This window comes from Trichoderma ghanense, assembly GCF_004382785.1.
Source record: "Trichoderma ghanense strain CCMA-1212 chromosome Unknown scaffold_0, whole genome shotgun sequence".
Classification (NCBI taxonomy): domain Eukaryota; kingdom Fungi; phylum Ascomycota; class Sordariomycetes; order Hypocreales; family Hypocreaceae; genus Trichoderma; species Trichoderma ghanense.
Genome location: NW_027395663.1, coordinates 784,905 through 802,978, shown reverse-complemented (window position 1 = coordinate 802,978; position 18,074 = coordinate 784,905). Strand labels below are relative to the sequence as shown.

Below are 18,074 nucleotides of genomic sequence, written 5' to 3'. Positions count from 1 at the left end.
GATTCAGGGATCGGGCCTTTGGGGGAGGAGTTGAGGAGATGGGGGAGGGGATTTTGTACGGGGTATGGGGTACGGAGTACTGCATCACCTACCTTGTTCTTCGTGGGCCATCTGAGGAAGAGGAGCAACAACAACGACATCTCGCGTATGACGAGATATTTCGAGGTTGCTGCGAATGATACTGTGCCGTCTTCTAGAAGCAAGCGGCGTCTAGGCTAGGCTTGAGAGGGTGGCATTGCAGATAGGAGCTCCTTCATGATGGTGTGGTCCGGCTTCTTGTTGGCTCGCTATAATGCCGAGCTACAACTACTCCATTATCAAATCAGATCCTCCCAAGGCTTCGAATCCCTGCGACTTCGGCCAGGATGACGAGGACTAAGATAATTCGCCGGCAGCAGGTCCGCCTGTGAAGAAGATTCAAATCGAGGATTGGTGAAGATGGGGACTTGTACTTGGAGTGACATTCTGCCCTTGTCCCCCATCCTTGATGCAAGGAGGGAAACCTTGATGTGGGCGTACGCGTGGTTGTCCGACCCCTCCAACTCGATCAACATGGGGAGAGGCTTTTTTTTTTTTTTTTTTTTTTTTTTTTTTTTTTNGTTTTTTTTTTTTTTTTTTTTTTTTTTTTGCCCTCCACGTTCTCCATTCCGATGGGCACGAACGGTTGGGGGAGGAGGAAAAGCCTCCGAGCATTATGCTCACCGGCCCATGGGGTCACCCGTCATGGTGGTATTCTATGGATGAAAGCGGAGGCAATGTGGGACGTGTAAGTGGCCTTGATTGCGCCGATGGTACGATGGTACGGTACGAGTATACCGTAGAGGGCATGTTCAAGGGAGGATATATATATATCCAGACGCGGCGTGTGAGGGCCATGTCATGGGATTAAGCGGTTTGTGCTCCCTTGGACTGCATATCGGGGATCTGGTCCTCACAGTCTTGTCTCACTTCTCGCTTCTCTCTTCTCACCTAGCACACTCGAAGCTGTACATGGTCTGACAACAAACTACAACAACAACAACAGCAACAATAACAACAACACCATCACCATGTCCGACGACGGCAAGGAAATGACAGAGACCAAGTCTCACATAGAACTCTCATCCCCCGACACCGCCTCCGTCGACGCCCTCATCGCCTCCATGGAGGACCAGCTCGCAGCCGCGGGCGGTCTCGACACGGGCTTCTTCCAGGTGCAGTTCAGCGACCCCCGGCACTTTACCTGGCTGCTCGTCGCCTTCGCCAGCATGGGCGGCCTGCTCTCGGGTCTGGACCAGAGCCTGATTTCGGGCGCGAACCTGTTCCTGCCAAAGGATTTGCACTTGAGCGCCAGGCAGAACAGCTTGGTGAATGCGGGCATGCCGCTGGGGGCTGTCGGGGGCGCGTTGTTGCTGTCGCCGGCGAATGAGTATGGGGGGAGGAAGTGGGCGATTCTTCTGTCGATTCTGCTGTATACGCTTGGTGCTGCGCTGGAAGCAGGGTCTATCAACTTTGGTGATTCTCGTCTATATACGTGTAATCGTGCTGTGAACCAGGTGTGCTAACATGCTGCTTCTAGGGATGATTGTCTCTGGCCGTGTTATTCTGGGCCTTGGTGTCGGTCTGGAGGGCGGCACGGTTCCGGTCTATGTCGCTGAAACGGTCGAGCGTCGCATTCGAGGCAATCTCGTCTCACTGTATCAGTTCAACATTGCTCTGGGAGAAGTTCTCGGATATGCCGTGGCAGCCATCTTCCTCAAGGTCCCCGGCAACTGGCGCTACATCTTGGGCTCATCGCTGCTCTTCTCCACGATCATGTTTGCTGGGTAAGTTGCACCTCAATTGGAAGTGATACTTGTCTAGGATCATACTGATAACCTTCTTTCCAAAAAGGATGCTGTTTCTGCCAGAGAGCCCCCGGTGGCTCATGCACAAGAAGAGAACACTGGACTCGTACAAAGTCTGGAAGCGCATCCGCGGCACAGAAGCCCCAGAGTCCCGCGAGGAGTTTTACGTCATGGCTACCTCCGTGCAGCATGAGAGCGTTGCAGTCACCGAAGGGGCCAAGAACCAGCGTTTCCCCTGGATGGACTTTTTCACGTAAGTGGTGACAACTGCGTCTTCCTACGTGCTCCATCGCTAACACGAAAGAAAGCGTTCCTCGTGCCCGCCGAGCTCTCGTCTATGCCAACATCATGATTCTCCTCGGACAGTTGACGGGCGTAAACGCCATCATGTACTACATGTCGGTGCTGATGAGCCAGATTGGCTTCGACGATGAGAAAGCCACGTACATGTCTCTTGTTGGAGGCGGATCCCTGCTCATCGGCACGATTCCTGCCATTTTCCTCATGGAAACCTGTGGCAGACGGTTCTGGGCCATTACCATGCTTCCCGGGTTCTTTATTGGCCTGATCCTGATTGGAGTGGCTTACTTGATTCCGCTCGACACCAACCTGCCCGCAGCAGAGGGTCTGTATCTTAGCGGACTCGTCATCTATATGATGTTCTTTGGGTCCTATGCCTGTTTGACATGGGGTAAGTCAAGATCAAGTATCTGGCGCTTTGGTATAATCACTTGCTTACCGACACCCTTTCAGTCGTCCCATCAGAGGTATATCCCACCTACCTCCGCAGCTACGGCATGACCACCTCGGACGCCCTCCTCTTCCTCGCCTCCTTCATCGTCACGTACAACTTCACCGCCATGGAATCCGCCATGACGCGCACCGGCCTGACGCTCGGCTTCTACGGCGGCATCGCCTTTGTCGGCGAGATTTACCAGATCTTCTTCATGCCCGAGACCAAGGACAAGACGCTCGAGGAGATTGACGCCGTGTTTTCGCGGCCGACGGGGGAGATTGTGCGGGAGAATTGGGCTGGTGTGAGGGAGACGGTGGCGGATCTGTGTAGTGGGCGGTTCAAGAAGGTGTTTGAGGGGCAGATGCAGAGGAGGAAGAGCCTTTCTGAGCCCATTGCTTGAATGGTGGACCAGCTGCGGGCTTTTGTATGATGTTAGACATTGTGTGCTTGAGATGATGTCAAATCCAAAGGCTGGGATATGAATTGAGCTATTCAACCTCATCTTGTCTGGATAAATGCTATCGTGTAAGTGATGGAGCCCATGTCGATGTCTAGGTGGACAGTGAATCGTTTTTTTATAGCAATACCGTCCATGTTTCAATTGACGTCACAGTCAATTCGGCTATATGAACATCTCAACTCCACCACAAGTTGATCAAGTAACCGAGAATCAACACCATGACTGTCCTGAGAAGGTCTGACGATGCACGTCCTGCTTTGAATCAATATTATATACAACTTGGTTCCCGCTACGTTTAAGAGCTTTCTGAATCAAGCGGCTACCTCATAGCATTAGCCTACAGACTCACGCCATGTCTCGCCTCCTCAACCGCCAGCTATGGCGGCCAACTGCCTCTTATACGAGAATATGCCACACCATGGCGTCTAGGGACAGAAGCTTCTCATCCACAGCTCACCGCCGCATCATGGACACAACCGGCTTCACCGAAACCCAGCTCACCGTCCGCGAAGCAGTCAGCCAGATATGCTCCCGCTTCCCCAACACCTACTGGCAGCGCCTCGACCAAGAAGAGCAGGACCCCGCGGACTTCCACGCGGCCCTCGCCCGCGACGGCTGGCTGGGCATCGCCCTCCCGGAACCCCTCGGCGGCTCCGGCCTGGGCATCTCCGAGGCCACCGTCATGATGCAGGCGATTGCCGAGTCCGGGGCCGGCATGGCGGGCGCGCAGGCCGTCCACGCAAACGTCTACGCGACGCAGCCGCTGGCCAAGTTCGGCACGGAGGAGCAGCTGCGGGAGACGATCCCGGGCATCATCTCGGGCCGGTGGCGGACGTGCTTTGGGGTCACGGAGCCCAACGCCGGGCTGGACACGCTGCGGCTGGCGACGACGGCGAGGCGCGAGGGCGACGAGTATGTCGTTTCGGGGCAGAAGATTTGGACGACGTGCGGGCAGGTGGCGTCCAAGATGATGTTGCTGGCGAGGACGGCGGCGTATGCGGAGGCGGAGAGGCCGAGTCAGGGGCTGAGCTTGTTCTGCATCGATCTGGATCGAACGCAGCCGGGGTTGGCGATGCGCAAGATTCGCAAGATGGGCGGCAGGGCTGTGGATGCCAATGAGGTCTTCTTTGACGGCTATCGCATTCCCTCTAGCACGCTCGTCGGAGAAGAGGGCAGAGGCTTCGAGATTGTCCTGCACGGCATGAACGCCGAGCGATGTCTGCTAGCCGGCGAGGCTCTGGGCCTGGGGTACGCGGCCCTCGCCAAAGCAGCATCCTATGCCCGCGAGAGGATCGTCTTCCAGCGGCCCATCGGCATGAACCAGGGCGTGGCGCATCCCCTGGCCGACGCCTACATGCACCTCGAGGCGGCCAAGCTGGCGACGTACCACGCGGCGAGGCTCTACGACGCCAGCAAGACGGACGTCGGCATCACGCAAAAGGCCGTCGGCGTGGCGGCCAACAGCGCAAAGTATCTCGCTGCCGAGGCGGCCTTTTCGGCGTGCGAGAGGGCCGTCCTGACGCATGGGGGGATGGGATATGCGGCTGAGTACGACGTCGAGAGGTGGTTCAGGGAGTGTCTGGTGCCGCGGATTGCGCCGGTGAGCAGGGAGATGATTTTGAACTACGTGGGGGAGAAGGCGTTGGGCTTGCCAAAGAGTTACTGAGTTGAAGGTGACATCAGATGCTTGGGGTGGTGGGATTGAGTGTAAGGATTGTGGTGTTGTGGATGAGTCGGTGGCTTCATGTGACAAGTGAGTCTGTGGATGATGAGACTGTAGATGCACCCGAGTTGCTAAGCACACGACTGCCGGGTGCATCAATGCGGACCTGCATCCATCGATCTTTTTAATACTGAATGACGAACGGGAAGAAATCAATGCAAAGTACTCGTCAACAGAAGGGCGTCCTTCATGTCACGATCCATGCCGTAGCAAACATGAAGCCGGAGGCAAGGCGCAAAAGCCCCCACCACATCTTCCGTAGTCCGAACCGGAGCCTTTCTGTCCGTCATCTCAACATCAACACCAATCTCAGCGCCAGAATCAAGTCATTCAAATCAAACCCACGAGGCTTGAGTCCCGCCTCGCCACAATCAATGAAGTCGTCCAAAACAGCATCGCCAGCTCCAGGCGAAGGCGACGGCAAAAAGTCGCGGGCCAAGCACGCCTGTCGCGAGTGCAACACGCGCCGAGTCCGCTGCGATGTCATGGAGAAGCAGCCGTGCTCCAACTGCCGTGCCGCCGGGGCGAGCTGCCAGGTTCTGCCGTCGCGGAGGGGGAGGTATGAATTCATTTGAGGATGGTGGTAGACTTTACTAAACATCATCAGATACCCGCGCAGGTCTCGTCGGCTGCTGCAGCAGGTGCGCAGCGAGAGCGTCACGCAGGCGTCGAGCGACACCGGCCAGCCCACGCCTCTCGACACTCCCTCTCACCCCAATGCAGCGCCCTCTCAAAGCACTCAGCAGCTGGCCTCTGACACCCAAAGCCAAGTGGCGGAACACCAGCCAGGCCATCTGCCACCCAGCTCTTCCCCGTCGTCTCCCACGCCCACAGCCACGCCCGGCACCCGCTTCTTCGGCGAGTCCAGCTTCCTCACCCTCGTTCCCGGCGAAGACGAGGGCGCCTCTGCGCAGTCCAACGCCGCAGGCGACAACGGCAGAAACAACCAGAAGCCGCGGTTCACGTTCCCCATGCCGCCGACGCCCCAGTCAGCCTCGCAAACGGCCCAGGGCGGCACCCACGGCCTCAGCACCGGCCTGATGCGCTACCTCGCCGACGAAGGCGCCCTGACGCTGCCCGACCTCGAGAGCTGCCTGCCCGCGCTGCAGGCGTACTTTGCCTGGTTCCATCCCAGCTACCCTATCCTCGACCGGGCGCAGATTGCCCGCCGCCTGGCCTCGGCCACGTCCTTTGCCGGCGTCGACATGTCGCGGATGCTGCTGCAGGCCATGCTCCTCATCGGGGCGACGTACTGCGACGCGGCCACGATCCGGGCCATGGGGTTCCAGGACCGGTCGCAGGCCAAGACGGCGTTTTACACGCGCGCGCGCCTGCTGTTCCACGCCGACTGGGAGAAGGACGAGACGGTGCTGATCCAGTCGCTGTTTCTGATGAGCTTCTGGAGGGGGGCGCCGGCGGATGTGCGCGATGTGCGGTATTGGTTGGGCGTGGTGATTACGCTTGCAGAGTCGTACGGCTTGCATCGCTCGTGAGTTTTCTTCCCTCGTCTTTGAAATCATATGGTGCGGTGATGTTGACCTGCGCTGCTCAAGGTCACGATCCATGTCAAAGGATTCGTATACAGCTTGCATGAGACGACGGATATGGTGGTCCATCTATGTAAGTGCTCTCTCTCTCTGCTTGATGCAATTACCTGCCCAGTGCTTTATGGATCCGAGCTCATGCTTATCGAAATGCAGGTAAGAGAGAGACAAGCATCTGCATCTCTGGGTCTTCCCAGCAGAATTAGAGACCAAGACTGCGACATTGAACCTCTCACTCCGATGGACCTGGAGTCGGAAGTTGGCCCCGTCGACTCCTCCTTTGGCTCGTGCCAGCCAGAGCACGTCACATATGCAATCAAGATGGTGGAAATTGCCAAGCTACGTAAGAATACCAACAAGCCCATGCATCTTCTTCATCCCTGACATGTGCTTTTCTGTACATTGACACTTGCTTGACCAGTCGGCAGAATCATCGACCTCCACTTCGTTCCCGGCCACGCCTCCTCATCCTCAACCTCCCCAGACACTGTCCACGACCTCAACGCATCTCTCGAAGCCTGGATGGCCAGCCTCCCCGAAGACATGAAGTACTCGCCGGATCACGGCACAGATTCCGTCTGGGCGTGTCTCCTCCACCTCGCATACAAGTAAGCGTCAAGCCCCTTTCATGCTCTGCTAATGTACAGAGAAGAACGATTCTCACTTGCCATGTCCCTTGACTAATTACAACACCAAACTCGAAAATTCGAACGAATACATAAAGCCACCTCAAGATTTTGATACACAGGAACAGCTTCCTCCGCCTCGAATCTACGACGCCCGGGTCCCAGGTCGTGATCAAGGCCGCGTGTCGCATCAGCCGCATTGCCGAAGACATGTCCACCCAGGGGACCCTCCGTTACGGACAAATGCATCTGTAGGTTCTCCTTGTTCTCCTCCTTCGCTTGTTCAAGAGTCTTCTTACACGAAGCAGCATCACGAGCATCTTCTCCGCCCTATGCATCCACACCATCACCATCCGCCGCGGCTCAGGCCTCACCAGACGCCTCGCCGAACACCGCGCCGAAACGTGTCTCCTCTGCCTGAAGGAGGTTCAAAAGTACTGGCGCATCAACATCAACGTCCTCGACTTCTTCCTACAGTATCTGGACCGCTCCATCGCCGCGAGATTGCACGGCATGCAGTCCGACGCTCCGCCTCCCCCCAGCCGAGGCGCCGGGAGAGAGGCCAAAGCAAACGACGCGAAATCCATTACCGTAGCTGACGCAGCCCCCTCGGACGCAAATCCAAGCTCCATGCCGTATCCTCGTGTCGAGTTTGAGGCTGCAGCAGCAGCAGCAGCACCACCACCAACACTGGACCTCTCCATTCCAAATCTCGGGCCGGGGCACTATCTGGCGCAGGAGGAGTTTCGGGAGCAGTATCTCGGCCTCGTCAGCCAGGGTGACGACGTGCTGGGCGATTGGGACTTGTTCCTGCAGGGCGAGGATTTCTCACAGACGGGCAGCGGGTTCAACGTTTTAGAAAGGTCATTGTAAGTTTTTTTTTTTATGAATGAAGATTATGACATTCATCTTCCAATTAAATGTACTACAACGCTACTCTCAAATATACAGGCCGTAGAATCCAAATAAAAGATTTCACCATACTCGTCCCTAGCTACCAACCAGAGGCATTTCATTCCAACATACAACATACAACATGAAAACCAAACAGAAAAAAACACATTACAAAAACCACCTAAACTCAGGGGCGCTAGGACCGTCCCTCAGACGCGAAGTAGGAATGTCGCGAGGATCAATCTTGACGCCCGAGCGACGATCACGCCTCTTGTTGTCCCAAATCATAAACGTGCCCATGCACAGCGTAATCAGCGCGCCCGCAGCGCCAAAGCACGCCGTGGTGATGAGCGCAGGCTCGTATCGGGGCGCGTCCTGCGCGCGGAAGATGTTGCTCGACACGAGGCCCATGACGTTGGCCAGGGGCACGCCAACAGAGGTGAGCGTGATGCGGCGGCCCTCGTGGGCAATGTTGTTGTTGTACCAGGTGGAGAGCAGGACAGACGGCGCCGAGGTGCCCCAGCACATCATGAAGGTGGCGAAGTAGGCGACGTGCAGCTGCTTGGTGACGTCGTCGATGGCGGCGTAGATGATGAAGCCGGTGAAGGTGAAGACGTAGCCGAGGACGATGAAGGGAAACCGCAGGCGGGTGTAGTCGGAGCAGAAGGCGAGGACGAGCAGCATGACGGCGCCGGTGACGTTTGGGGCGACGGTGTAGAGGTTCGTCTTGACGGTCGAGTACTGCAGGCGGGAGATGATCTGGGGCAAGAAGAGCGAGACGGACTGGATGGGGACGCCGAGGCAGACCTCGATGAGGAGGAAGCCGTAGGCCCAGGGGTATGTGAAGATCTTGAGGGCGTCGCGGAAGTTGAACTTTTCGGCCACGTCGGACGAGGAATCGACCTGGATGCGGTGGAAGGCCAGGGAGCGCTCGTCCTCGGTGAGGAAGCGGGCCTCGGAGGCGCTGCGCGGGAGGTACCAGTAGGCGAAGATGGCGAAGAGGAAGGTGACGCCGCCCTCGATGATGAAGAGGTATCGCCAGACGAAGATCTTGCTGCTCTGGATGTGGAAGACGCCAAAGGCCAGGAGGCCCGAGAAGGCGTTTGCAATGTTGGACGCGGCGTAGAAGACGGCCAGGCGGCGGGCGAGCTCGCCGCGGCGGTAGAAGGTGGTCAGGTAGTAGATGACGGTCGGGAAGAAGGCGGACTCGGCCATGCCGAGGAACCAGCGGACGGCGAAGATGCCGCTGAAGTTTTGGGTGGCGGCGGTGCAGAGCGTCATGGCGCCAAAGGTGAGCATCATGAGCGGCAGGGCGCGCGAGGCGCCGAATTTCTTGGCCAGCATGGCAAAGGGGGGCGCGAAGACGACGTAGGGGACGAAGAAGATGGAGACGACGAGGTTGTACTGGTTGGACTTGAAGTGGAGGTCTGCCCCTTTGTGTATTAGACGTTGCTTCATGAGTAGGGTTGTTGGATAGGGGGGCTTGCATACCGTCGCTGAGGCCTTTTGTTTGAGCGTTGCCCAGGTTTCCCTTGTCGAGGGCGTTGAAGAGGTCTGTATATCCATCCGGTCGTCAGATGCTGACTCTCTTCGCAGACGAGGATACTTACACATGATGGCCAGCACAGGCAGGATGCGAATGTCAAACTTGAAGCACAGCGCTCGCTCGGCGGCATGATCGACGACGCGCGCCGTCTCCTCGATGGAGCCCTCCTTCTGGCTCTCGATCTGGTCGAGGTTCTCGTGGGTGCCCATGTCCTTGGACACGCCGCTGTCGACGTTTGGAGCAGCCATGGCGACGACCTGTGTGTTTTTCCCTCTCCAGCAAGTGACGTGAAATGAGGACTATAGTGGGAAGAAGGAAGGTTGAAAGTGAAGCAGAGGAAAAGGGGGGGGAACGAGGCCGAGGCGGGTGGACGAGGTTGGGGGGATGCCAGCCGGAAGCCTTCTTATAAGTAGGTGAGACGAGAGCTGTCTAGCTCAATGCACACCGACCTGCCAGGCTAAGTCAAGGGTTCGTATCGTATCGGTAGGCACACCCAGAGCAGATGTAGCTGACGGGCAGTCAGAATGATTATAGCAATGTCGACGACAGCTCCAGGATGTCCGAAAAGAGACGGCTTTCCCTGGTAGATGGGACACGAGGCAAGCAGGGGTGTTGACAGGAGGGATGACGGCGCCCTTTTATGACGGGAGAATGCAACTCTATATGCCAAGACGAAGCAATTGTAGCTGGTTAGTTACAAGGCCTCTCACTTCGTGTACAGATAGGTAGATTGATAGGCGATCCGTCCAGCCGGGCTTCAGCGGTGGAGATGGAAGAAGGGGAAACAAACGGCCCATTCCAGCCGCGTGGATGGATGACCTATTCTCTGCATATGCCTCTAGAGAGAGAGAGAGAGAGAGAGAGAGAGAGAGAGAGAGAGAATCTCAAGTGACCCCCCTTCACAGGCCCCCCAACCAAACAGACGGGATTCTCGAACAACAAGACTTACAATGGTGGTAGACGTCCCGTCGAACTAGCCCACAGACCATCAACAAGGCCCGGAGACGTGGGAAAGATTGGGGTCCCCCGTCGAAAGTATCTTGCAGCTCTGAACAGAACCCCAAGCCGAGGATTGCGTCGCGCGTCTGTGTGAGAGTGTGTACTCGTCACAAAAGCAGCCAGCAAGAGCCAGACGAGGCACAACAGCCAGACAAGACACAACAGCCGGGATCCCTTGTATCCACCAACCCCCCAAATCTCTTATCTCTTGTCTTGCTCACTCTCGCTCTTGTTCCCCTTCTTTAGATCCACGCCAACGCAGGGTCAATGATGCGCAGCAAAGAAAAAAAAAAAAAAGAAAAAAGATGGCTATCTCTAATCTATCCATCTTGGTTTTTCCCAGATAAGTAAACATACGACGACGCACATCTTCTGAATCCTGCATCATCAATGACTCGCGACAAAAGACAAGAAACAGAACGAAACATCCAGCGAACGCCGCCCCTCCCCCAGAAAATGGCCCTTCTCTCTCTCTCCGCCAAATCCTCTCCGTGGGGAAGAGAGACGCAAGCCTAGAGCCCAAAACCTGGAGAAACGGCCAGCTTACCCCACACTTTCGTGTCTCTCTTGTCTGTCCTTTGGTTCCCTGAGTCAAGTGCGTGTGAGCGAGTGCAGTGCGGTGCAGTGCTTGACTAATAGACACACACGCAAAGGCCGGGAAAGGGAGGGGGGTCCAAGCGCAACAGGCAAAAGAACAAACATGATCCCCAGCATCCCCGAACGATCCATTCCCGGACTTTTAGGTCGGTGGGGAAGAAGGGGAGCTATCCGAAGAGGACCAGGGCGGTTGGTTGATTAGAAGAAGGCAAGCTGGTGGGCATGGGAAAAGACCGCTTGAGTGGGAGTCAAAGGTGAGGCTATGTTGCAGTTGCGCCGTGTATCCGGTTCGATGGGGCTTCGATTCCCCTTCAACTGGAGTCGATTGTGTATCTGCTTCGCCTGGACATGCGGGTTGCTATCGCCTTCACGATGGCTTATCTTGTGCAATCAGTGGAGCTTCCATGGGGGGTCGTGATACTCTTCTCTCTCTCTCTCTCTCTCTCTCTCTCTCGCTTCTTGTCTCTATCATCTTCAACCCCCCTCTCGCCGCCACAAGATGCCCAATTCTCGGCCAAATACAACCCACCTGACCGCCATTCAGTGGGGGAACAAAAAACCATGAATCTTCCAAGTTCAGCGCCCGACATTCCGTATTCTTCAGATAGCTATGGACAGGCACGGATTAACAGACAAACAGCATATCGCCCTAGACGGGGGTCAACCAACAGCGGGCTCCCAGCCATCGGAAACTCCCTACACTTTCGTCCTAGTGAACCGAGTCCCGATCGTTGGCGTGACGCTCGGGCCATGGACGGTATCAGCTGCTAGTTGGGGGTCAAGGAGGGAGGNCCCAGAACAGTGCGGCGAGCAGCTTATACTTGGTCCATAAGGGTACGGAAAGGCTTCGAGCTGGGTGAGCTTTAGCTTCTGGCCCCCTTCTCTCTCTCTGAGCGTTGTGCTATCAGTGAGTTTGAGCTCATGGCTCTTCTTTACTTGGTCACTGCTAGCTAGAAGATTTGGACATGAACAGTATGAGCACATGTTCAAAGTCTGAAAAGGGCTTGTACGAGCAAGCAACTTCTTAGTCTTGTCCTCCACTCTCAGGCGGGGGGGAAGTTTTTATCCTACAATCGTCTCTCTCCCGCTGCTGACCAGCTTGAACCGAACTCCGCTCCAGCATTGAAGCAAGCCAAGCTACGTCAACTTGACAGATTCCGTACATTACTCATGAGATCCATAGCAGCTCGAGTGACAAACAGTTTTAGATTAGCAGCAGCAGCAGCAGCAGCAGTAGTAAGACATCCCTAGGTAGCGGAATTCAAAGTGGGAATTGTGAGGGGGGCCAATAGTTTGAAACCCGTGAATATGAATGAACTTCTGCCTCCTCCGCACGTGGACCTACCTAGTCCCAAGTCCTACCTTTTCTTCCTCCTCTTCTCTTTCAACTTCGTCTCGCTCTGCAACTTCCTTCTCTCATCAAACACCACCAACCCACCCAAAATGTCCGCAAAAGAAGCCGTCCTCACCTCCAACGCGCCCAAGCCCCTCCCCGGCATCTACAGCCAGGCCATCAAGGCCAACGGCATGGTCTTTGTCTCGGGCGCCGTGCCCATGGACCCCGTCACCATGCAGCTCATTGACGGCGACATCCAGGCTCACACGGTAAGCTGTCCTCCGGGTTTCTCCAACACAACATGGACGCAGACGTATGAGCAAGAGCTGATTGTCCTCCACCAAAAAAGCACCAATGCATCAAGAACCTGTCCGCCATCCTCGAGGCCGCCGGCTCCAGCCTCGAAAAGGTCGTCAAGGTCAACGTCTTCTTGGCCGACATGGGCGACTTTGCCAAGATGAACGAGGTGTACAGCACGTACTGGGGCGACGTCAAGCCCTGCCGGACGTGAGTTTCTCTTCTCTTTCCCGAGTATTACAATCTGGCAAATCTTGTTTTGCTTCCCACCATTCACTCTCTTTTCAATTACCTGGTCCTCTCCTGTTACCCCTCCATGTTGGAAAAAAAAACACGCCCCGCCATCGGATGCAGATGCAACATTGTGGTGGGGGTCCATGAGGGCGCAGAGAGGCTGTGTCACGTATAAGGCCTTTTTGACGTGTAGTTTTCAAAGGACAACTACGGAGCATTGGCTGTGTCATTGAACAAGGACGAGAGAGACTGACTATGTGGTTTGAACAGATGCGTGGCTGTCAAGACGCTTCCCCTGAACACCGACGTCGAGATTGAGTGCACTGCCGTCCTGTGAATGGGAAAGAAAACGGAAAATGTAAATAACAAAATGAGGCACAACGGGAATGGAAAAATGAATCATAGACCAAATGAAGATGGACTTTTGACGTCCCGTATGTTAGATCCCCTTTCTTCAGCGATATGCTGTGTGTAACCGAGTGATGCAAATGTGTGCTACAACCTCACAACTTCATGTGTCGAATTCCGTGTAAGTGGACAACGTCAATTAAAACACCAATGCAATTTCACTCGAGCCAATTCCCTGTTGAAATAAAACATCACATCATTCCATTGATTCCCGCATGTGCGCCTCGTAAATGTATCTCAAATGCAAATCCAAGCACCCATCCATCACGCAACATCAGCCAACGACTTCTCAACCTCCATCATCTCCCTCATGCCCTCCGCAATCGCCTTCACCTTGACCTCGTCCGGCCTCGGCAGCGGCCTCCTCGCCCACCCGCCGTACCCGTAAAAGGCCTGCAGCGCCGCCTTGACGCCCACGACGCCCGTCTGGATCGCGACCCAGTCGCCCGCCGCCAGCACGGCCTGCAGCGCCGCCGCCTCCTCCTTCGCCTTGACGTCGTCGCCGCCCGCTGCCTCGGCAAGCCGCCACAGCTTCGCGTTGGCCCGCGGCGACACGTTGGCCAGCCCGCCGATGACGCCCGCCGCGCCGCTCGCGTGCGCCGAGAGCGTAAAGTCCGCGCTGCCCGCGAAGCAGAGGAAGCCATCGCCCGACTTGCGCACCGCGGCCGCCACGCGGCCCAGCTTGCCCGTGTTGCCGCACGTGAACTTGCACCCGGCGATGTTGGCGTGGCGGCTCAGCCGGACCAGCACGTCCGAGTTGATGTCGATGCCGGGAGTGGCGCCGGGGTAGTTGTAGATGATGACGGGCACCGGCGAGGCGTCCGCCACGGCCTGGAAGAAGCCCTCGACCGTCGCCGCGTCAAACAGGCCCGCGTAGTAGCTCGGCGGCAGCACCAGCGCGTAGTCGCCCCCGTTGGCCGCCGCCTGGCGGCACAGGCTGACGGCCTCGACGACGGACTGCGCGCCGCAGCCGACGATGAGCGGCATGGACGCGAAGCCGGCGGCGTCGAGGGCGGCGCGGGTCGCCGCGGTGATGGAGTTGCGCTCCTCGTGCAGCAGGTGGACGGCCTCGCCGTTGGAGCCCTGGACGGCCAGGCCCGCGACGCCGGCTTTTGCCAGGCGGACGGCGTGCCGCGAGGTGGTCTTGACGTCCAGCTCGTCCGTCTCGGGGTCGAAGAAGGCCACTGTCGGGACGTAGATGCCGCGGGTCAGGGGGCGCGAGGGGCGCTGGCCGGGGGCGGCGGCCTCGGTGTAGGCTGAGGGGGACATGATGTTGTTGATTCTTTTGTGCTTTTCTCTCGATATAGAGGGGAGAGGGGAGAGTGATGGTATGACAGAAGGGTTGTGATTATGATACCACAGGGTAGAGCAAGACTGTCAAGCCTCAATGTCAAAAGAGAATGACACAACAGAATGTCTCGCAGAGCAAACCCACCAACAAGCACACGAAAGTCTTTGAAACCTCAAGAATGAGTAAACAAGAAGAAGAAGAGAAAGAAGAAAAGAGAGGAAAGAGGGAAAGGGTAAAAGGGAACCAGATGGCACGCCGGTACACTTACATTAGCAGGTCAGGTCTGGTCAGCCTCGCCTCCATGTCCCCCCATGGCTGTGCTACCTCCTTATTGCCGAGACGTCTACAAGTCGAGCAAACCGCTACTATAGAATGCCCAATGTCGTGCTCCACGGGCCAAAAGAAACAATCAGCCAGCCCCAAAAGGCGGCGCAGAGGAAAAGATCGGAGGACAGGATGAAGGAGAGGAGCGGTACCCCCACGCTCCCCCATAGTTTCTGATCCATGGCAGAACGATCTGCTGATGCATGTGCAAGTACGGAGCACTAGTACTACTTATGTACTTTGTACTGTACTTTGTTCAGAAGGGGATAATAGAGGAGGCAAGGGAAAAGAAGTCACCCCGAGCTTGGTCCTAACATTCGCCGTCTTGCCCCCTCCCCCCCCCCTTGACTAGTCCCGCGCAAGAGACTACATATGCTCTTTGATTCTATGTATGCCGCCTTTACAGCGTAGCTTCTTACCTTAATTTCTCCCCTCACCTTGTACATATTCTGGGCAAGTTCCCTCTCGAACCAAAAAAGCGGAAGCGCCACAATGGAGCTTCTTCCCCGTCTTTTGGGGGGGGGGAGGGAGAGCGCGAAGCAAGTGTGGGGGAACCAGCCCGAACTCCACCGAGTTTGTCCCATGTCGTGATGTCTCTGAAATCCGGACCTGCAGCTTGCAGAAATGACTCGAGCAAGTCAGATGATGGACGGAATTCATCGAGTCCTCTCCTCAAGAATCAGATTCATACTATTATGCTTGTTCAGTGTTATGCTCGCAAGCTCTGTAGTTACAGACCAGAGTAAACCTCCTTATAAGCAATTTCGGCTGCTGAGCTCTCGACGACTCCATGCTGTTCTCCAGTAGACTTGACAATAGGTAACACATCAATATCGATCGATATAGCATCACGAGCCCATATCAAGCTCACAGATAGATAACTAACCAAGCCTAACCAAGTAATCCAACCACAACTCACCAACCTCGCAGCCCCAACACTACACACATCCATTCATCCAGCATCACCATCGTCACCACCCCCTAGCCTTGACCCAAACATCAACAACCTCATCCTCCCTCCCCTCCAAATCCTCGTCCACGACAAAATACCACCCAAAATGACTGCTCGTAATGCACGCATGGTTCGGCCACAGCCTCACCCTCTGTCCCGCCTCGAACCCATCCCCCTGAGGCCCCAGCAGCCCACGGCCACTGCTCGTCCTCCTCTTCCCCCCAGCCCACGTCAAGATCCCATGCTCCTGCGCAAACCTCCCCACCGTCCAGCCCTCGAAATCCTCCACATCCCCCTCCGGCATCCTCGCCCCGGGCCCCCTCCTCCCCCACGGCGTCACCACCGCCATCCCGTCGTACGCCTTGCAAAACTCCCGACCCAGCGCCAGCCCGCCCGCCCCGACGAGCGCCTCGTCCGTGCCGTTGGTCCCCCGCCCGGGATACACCCCGTGCACCTCGGCCACCACCGTCAGCGCAATGTCGCGCCACGACAGCCTCGACGCCGCCGTGCTGTGCGCCGCCAGCTGCTGCAGGTCCAGCGTCGGGTACACGCCCGCGTGGATCTCGACCGCGTGGCCCTTGTCCTTGGCCGCGCCCAGCAGCGCCGCCAGCTCCGTCGCCGCCTGTCGAAGCTCCGGCGGTCCGGCATCACCTTGGCCGTCCGAGGCCTCTCCGGCAATCACCAAGTTCTGCACCGCCAGCGCCGTGGGGGACGCTCCCGCAGAGACGACCAGCGTCGGCAGCCTGACGCCCTTGTCCTTTGCCCTGCCCACCAGCCTCTCCGCGCCGCTGAGCATGGCCTCAATCTCCGCCTCGAGCATCCTCACCGCCGCAACCCGGCTGTCTCCCCCGTACGAATGCCCGGCATGCGAGTACAAGCCCGAGAGCACCACGCGTCCCGCCTCGTGCGCCTCGAGCGCCGCCTCGGCCACCTCGACGAACCGCTCGCTGCTCTCGACCACTCCGGCGCGCTTCCCGCCCATGTCGATCTTGATGTGCGCCAGCGGCTTCACGCCCGACGCCCTTTGCAGCTCCGCCGCGGCGGCTAACTGCGCCGGGTCGTCGAGGAGCACCGAGATGCTGCCCTCGCCGAGGACCTTGGCAATGGCCGCAAGTCGGGGCACCGCGCCTTTGGAGATGGGCAGGCCATAGAGGACCTGTGTAAGACGAATCAGCCGTTTGACTCATCGCCCAATCTTCCAGTTGATTTCTTTGTAAGTGGGATGAGATAAGGAGGAACACTCACGTTAACTTGTCTCCCCTTGCCCTTATACTCCTCCAACAAAGGCAAAACAAACTCTGCCTCTGAAAGCGTCGAAACAATCAAATTCGCCGGCCTGCCCACGTCCTCGCCAACTTGCAGCCTCGTCAACTCGATAGTCTGTATTTCATCCCATCAGCATCATCATCATCATCATCAGCTTCCCATGATTTCCCCCCCTCTCGCACATCTTGCCCGTACAGAACGTGCTATATGTTAGGTAGAGGAGACGTATGAGTTGCAAAAAAAAACTCACCTTGTGCGTCTTCACATGCGCCCTCCACCCCAACCCCAACCTCCCAACCGCCTCCAGCATCCTCGCGCAGTTGCGCCTCGCCGCGGCGACATTCAGCACCGCCGCCGGCGTCGGCACCTCATGGAGCGACTTGCCCACAAAGGCCTGGGCCAGCGCCTCCTTGGGCGAGGGCGGGTAGAAGGTGAGCGATGACATTCTCTCTTTTTTTTCCTCTTCTCTTATTCCCCCCCTCAGTTGTGCTTCTTCAAGTCAAGAGTGAAGCTGTTTGTTTTGTCAATGATCAAAGCTCAGATAGATACTTGGTCAATGGTCTGAGAAACACTGTTGAATAAAAGAAATCGTGCCGCAGCTTGTTGCGACATCGGATAGCTGCGCTTCACCTCGACCCAAAATCTCTCCTCAACCCACGCTGCCCCTCATTCTCCAGCTACTATCCTAGACTGAGGTGTTGCTTACACGCCGAGATAAGTTCCAGGGTTGCTCCCCCACGGAGAAAAGGTGGCGCTCCTTTTCCACCAAGACAGTGGGAGAACCGTCCCGTAATCGGTGGGGGACTGTATCTCACAGAGACAGACTCACACGCAGACTTGGGTATGCGCTCGACAGGACGCATGATCGCTTTGTGAACTTACACAATGCTTTTTCAAAACCTACACAATGTCTTTGTACAGCGTATTGCAATAGACTCGGTTCAAGATAGTCTCCGCCTTGTGCCTACACCACTCCTGACTCCTTTAGTATGCAACTAATGACTTCTCTCATGCA

General features: G+C 56.7%; 7 protein-coding genes across 7 annotated transcripts; 4 read left to right on the top strand and 3 right to left on the bottom strand.

Annotated features, from left to right (window-relative positions):
• Positions 1 to 1,049: 1,049 nt before the first annotated feature.
• Positions 1,050 to 2,962, top strand: CCMA1212_000280 (Inositol transporter 1; the record flags this gene model as incomplete). Its single annotated transcript, XM_073697756.1, has 5 exons — positions 1,050 to 1,494; positions 1,559 to 1,805; positions 1,873 to 2,079; positions 2,135 to 2,517; positions 2,580 to 2,962. 5 exons carry the CDS (start codon positions 1,050 to 1,052, stop codon positions 2,960 to 2,962), a joined length of 1,665 nt encoding a protein of 554 aa, XP_073563589.1.
• A 478-nt stretch (positions 2,963 to 3,440) lies between these two features.
• CCMA1212_000279 (Acyl-CoA dehydrogenase) lies at positions 3,441 to 4,688 on the top strand (the record flags this gene model as incomplete). Its single annotated transcript, XM_073697755.1, has 1 exon — positions 3,441 to 4,688. The coding sequence occupies one exon, from the start codon at positions 3,441 to 3,443 to the stop codon at positions 4,686 to 4,688; it is 1,248 nt and encodes a 415-aa protein (XP_073563144.1).
• Positions 4,689 to 4,960: 272 nt separating this feature from the next.
• Positions 4,961 to 7,788, top strand: CCMA1212_000278 (uncharacterized protein; the record flags this gene model as incomplete). The annotated part of the gene is made up of 7 exons (XM_073697754.1): positions 4,961 to 5,304; positions 5,353 to 6,234; positions 6,299 to 6,365; positions 6,446 to 6,632; positions 6,711 to 6,897; positions 7,014 to 7,166; positions 7,221 to 7,788. The coding sequence occupies 7 exons, from the start codon at positions 4,961 to 4,963 to the stop codon at positions 7,786 to 7,788; spliced, it is 2,388 nt and encodes a 795-aa protein (XP_073563145.1).
• Positions 7,789 to 7,977: 189 nt separating this feature from the next.
• CCMA1212_000277 (uncharacterized protein) lies at positions 7,978 to 10,109 on the bottom strand (the record flags this gene model as incomplete). The annotated part of the gene is made up of 5 exons (XM_073697753.1): positions 7,978 to 9,236; positions 9,301 to 9,363; positions 9,420 to 9,612; positions 9,849 to 10,041; positions 10,066 to 10,109. Coding segments are annotated over 5 exons (1,752 nt in total), but the record flags the coding sequence as incomplete, so codon positions are not given.
• Positions 10,110 to 12,259: 2,150 nt separating this feature from the next.
• On the top strand, positions 12,260 to 13,155 carry CCMA1212_000276 (2-iminobutanoate/2-iminopropanoate deaminase; the record flags this gene model as incomplete). The annotated part of the gene is made up of 3 exons (XM_073697752.1): positions 12,260 to 12,556; positions 12,637 to 12,794; positions 13,089 to 13,155. The coding sequence occupies 3 exons, from the start codon at positions 12,260 to 12,262 to the stop codon at positions 13,153 to 13,155; spliced, it is 522 nt and encodes a 173-aa protein (XP_073563151.1).
• Positions 13,156 to 13,490: 335 nt separating this feature from the next.
• On the bottom strand, positions 13,491 to 14,495 carry CCMA1212_000275 (putative 4-hydroxy-2-oxoglutarate aldolase; the record flags this gene model as incomplete). The annotated part of the gene is made up of 1 exon (XM_073697751.1): positions 13,491 to 14,495. One exon carries the CDS (start codon positions 14,493 to 14,495, stop codon positions 13,491 to 13,493), a length of 1,005 nt encoding a protein of 334 aa, XP_073563152.1.
• A 1,317-nt stretch (positions 14,496 to 15,812) lies between these two features.
• On the bottom strand, positions 15,813 to 17,504 carry CCMA1212_000273 (uncharacterized protein; the record flags this gene model as incomplete). The annotated part of the gene is made up of 3 exons (XM_073697750.1): positions 15,813 to 16,949; positions 17,039 to 17,173; positions 17,310 to 17,504. The coding sequence occupies 3 exons, from the start codon at positions 17,502 to 17,504 to the stop codon at positions 15,813 to 15,815; spliced, it is 1,467 nt and encodes a 488-aa protein (XP_073563146.1).
• Between the last annotated feature and the right edge of the window lie 570 nt (positions 17,505 to 18,074).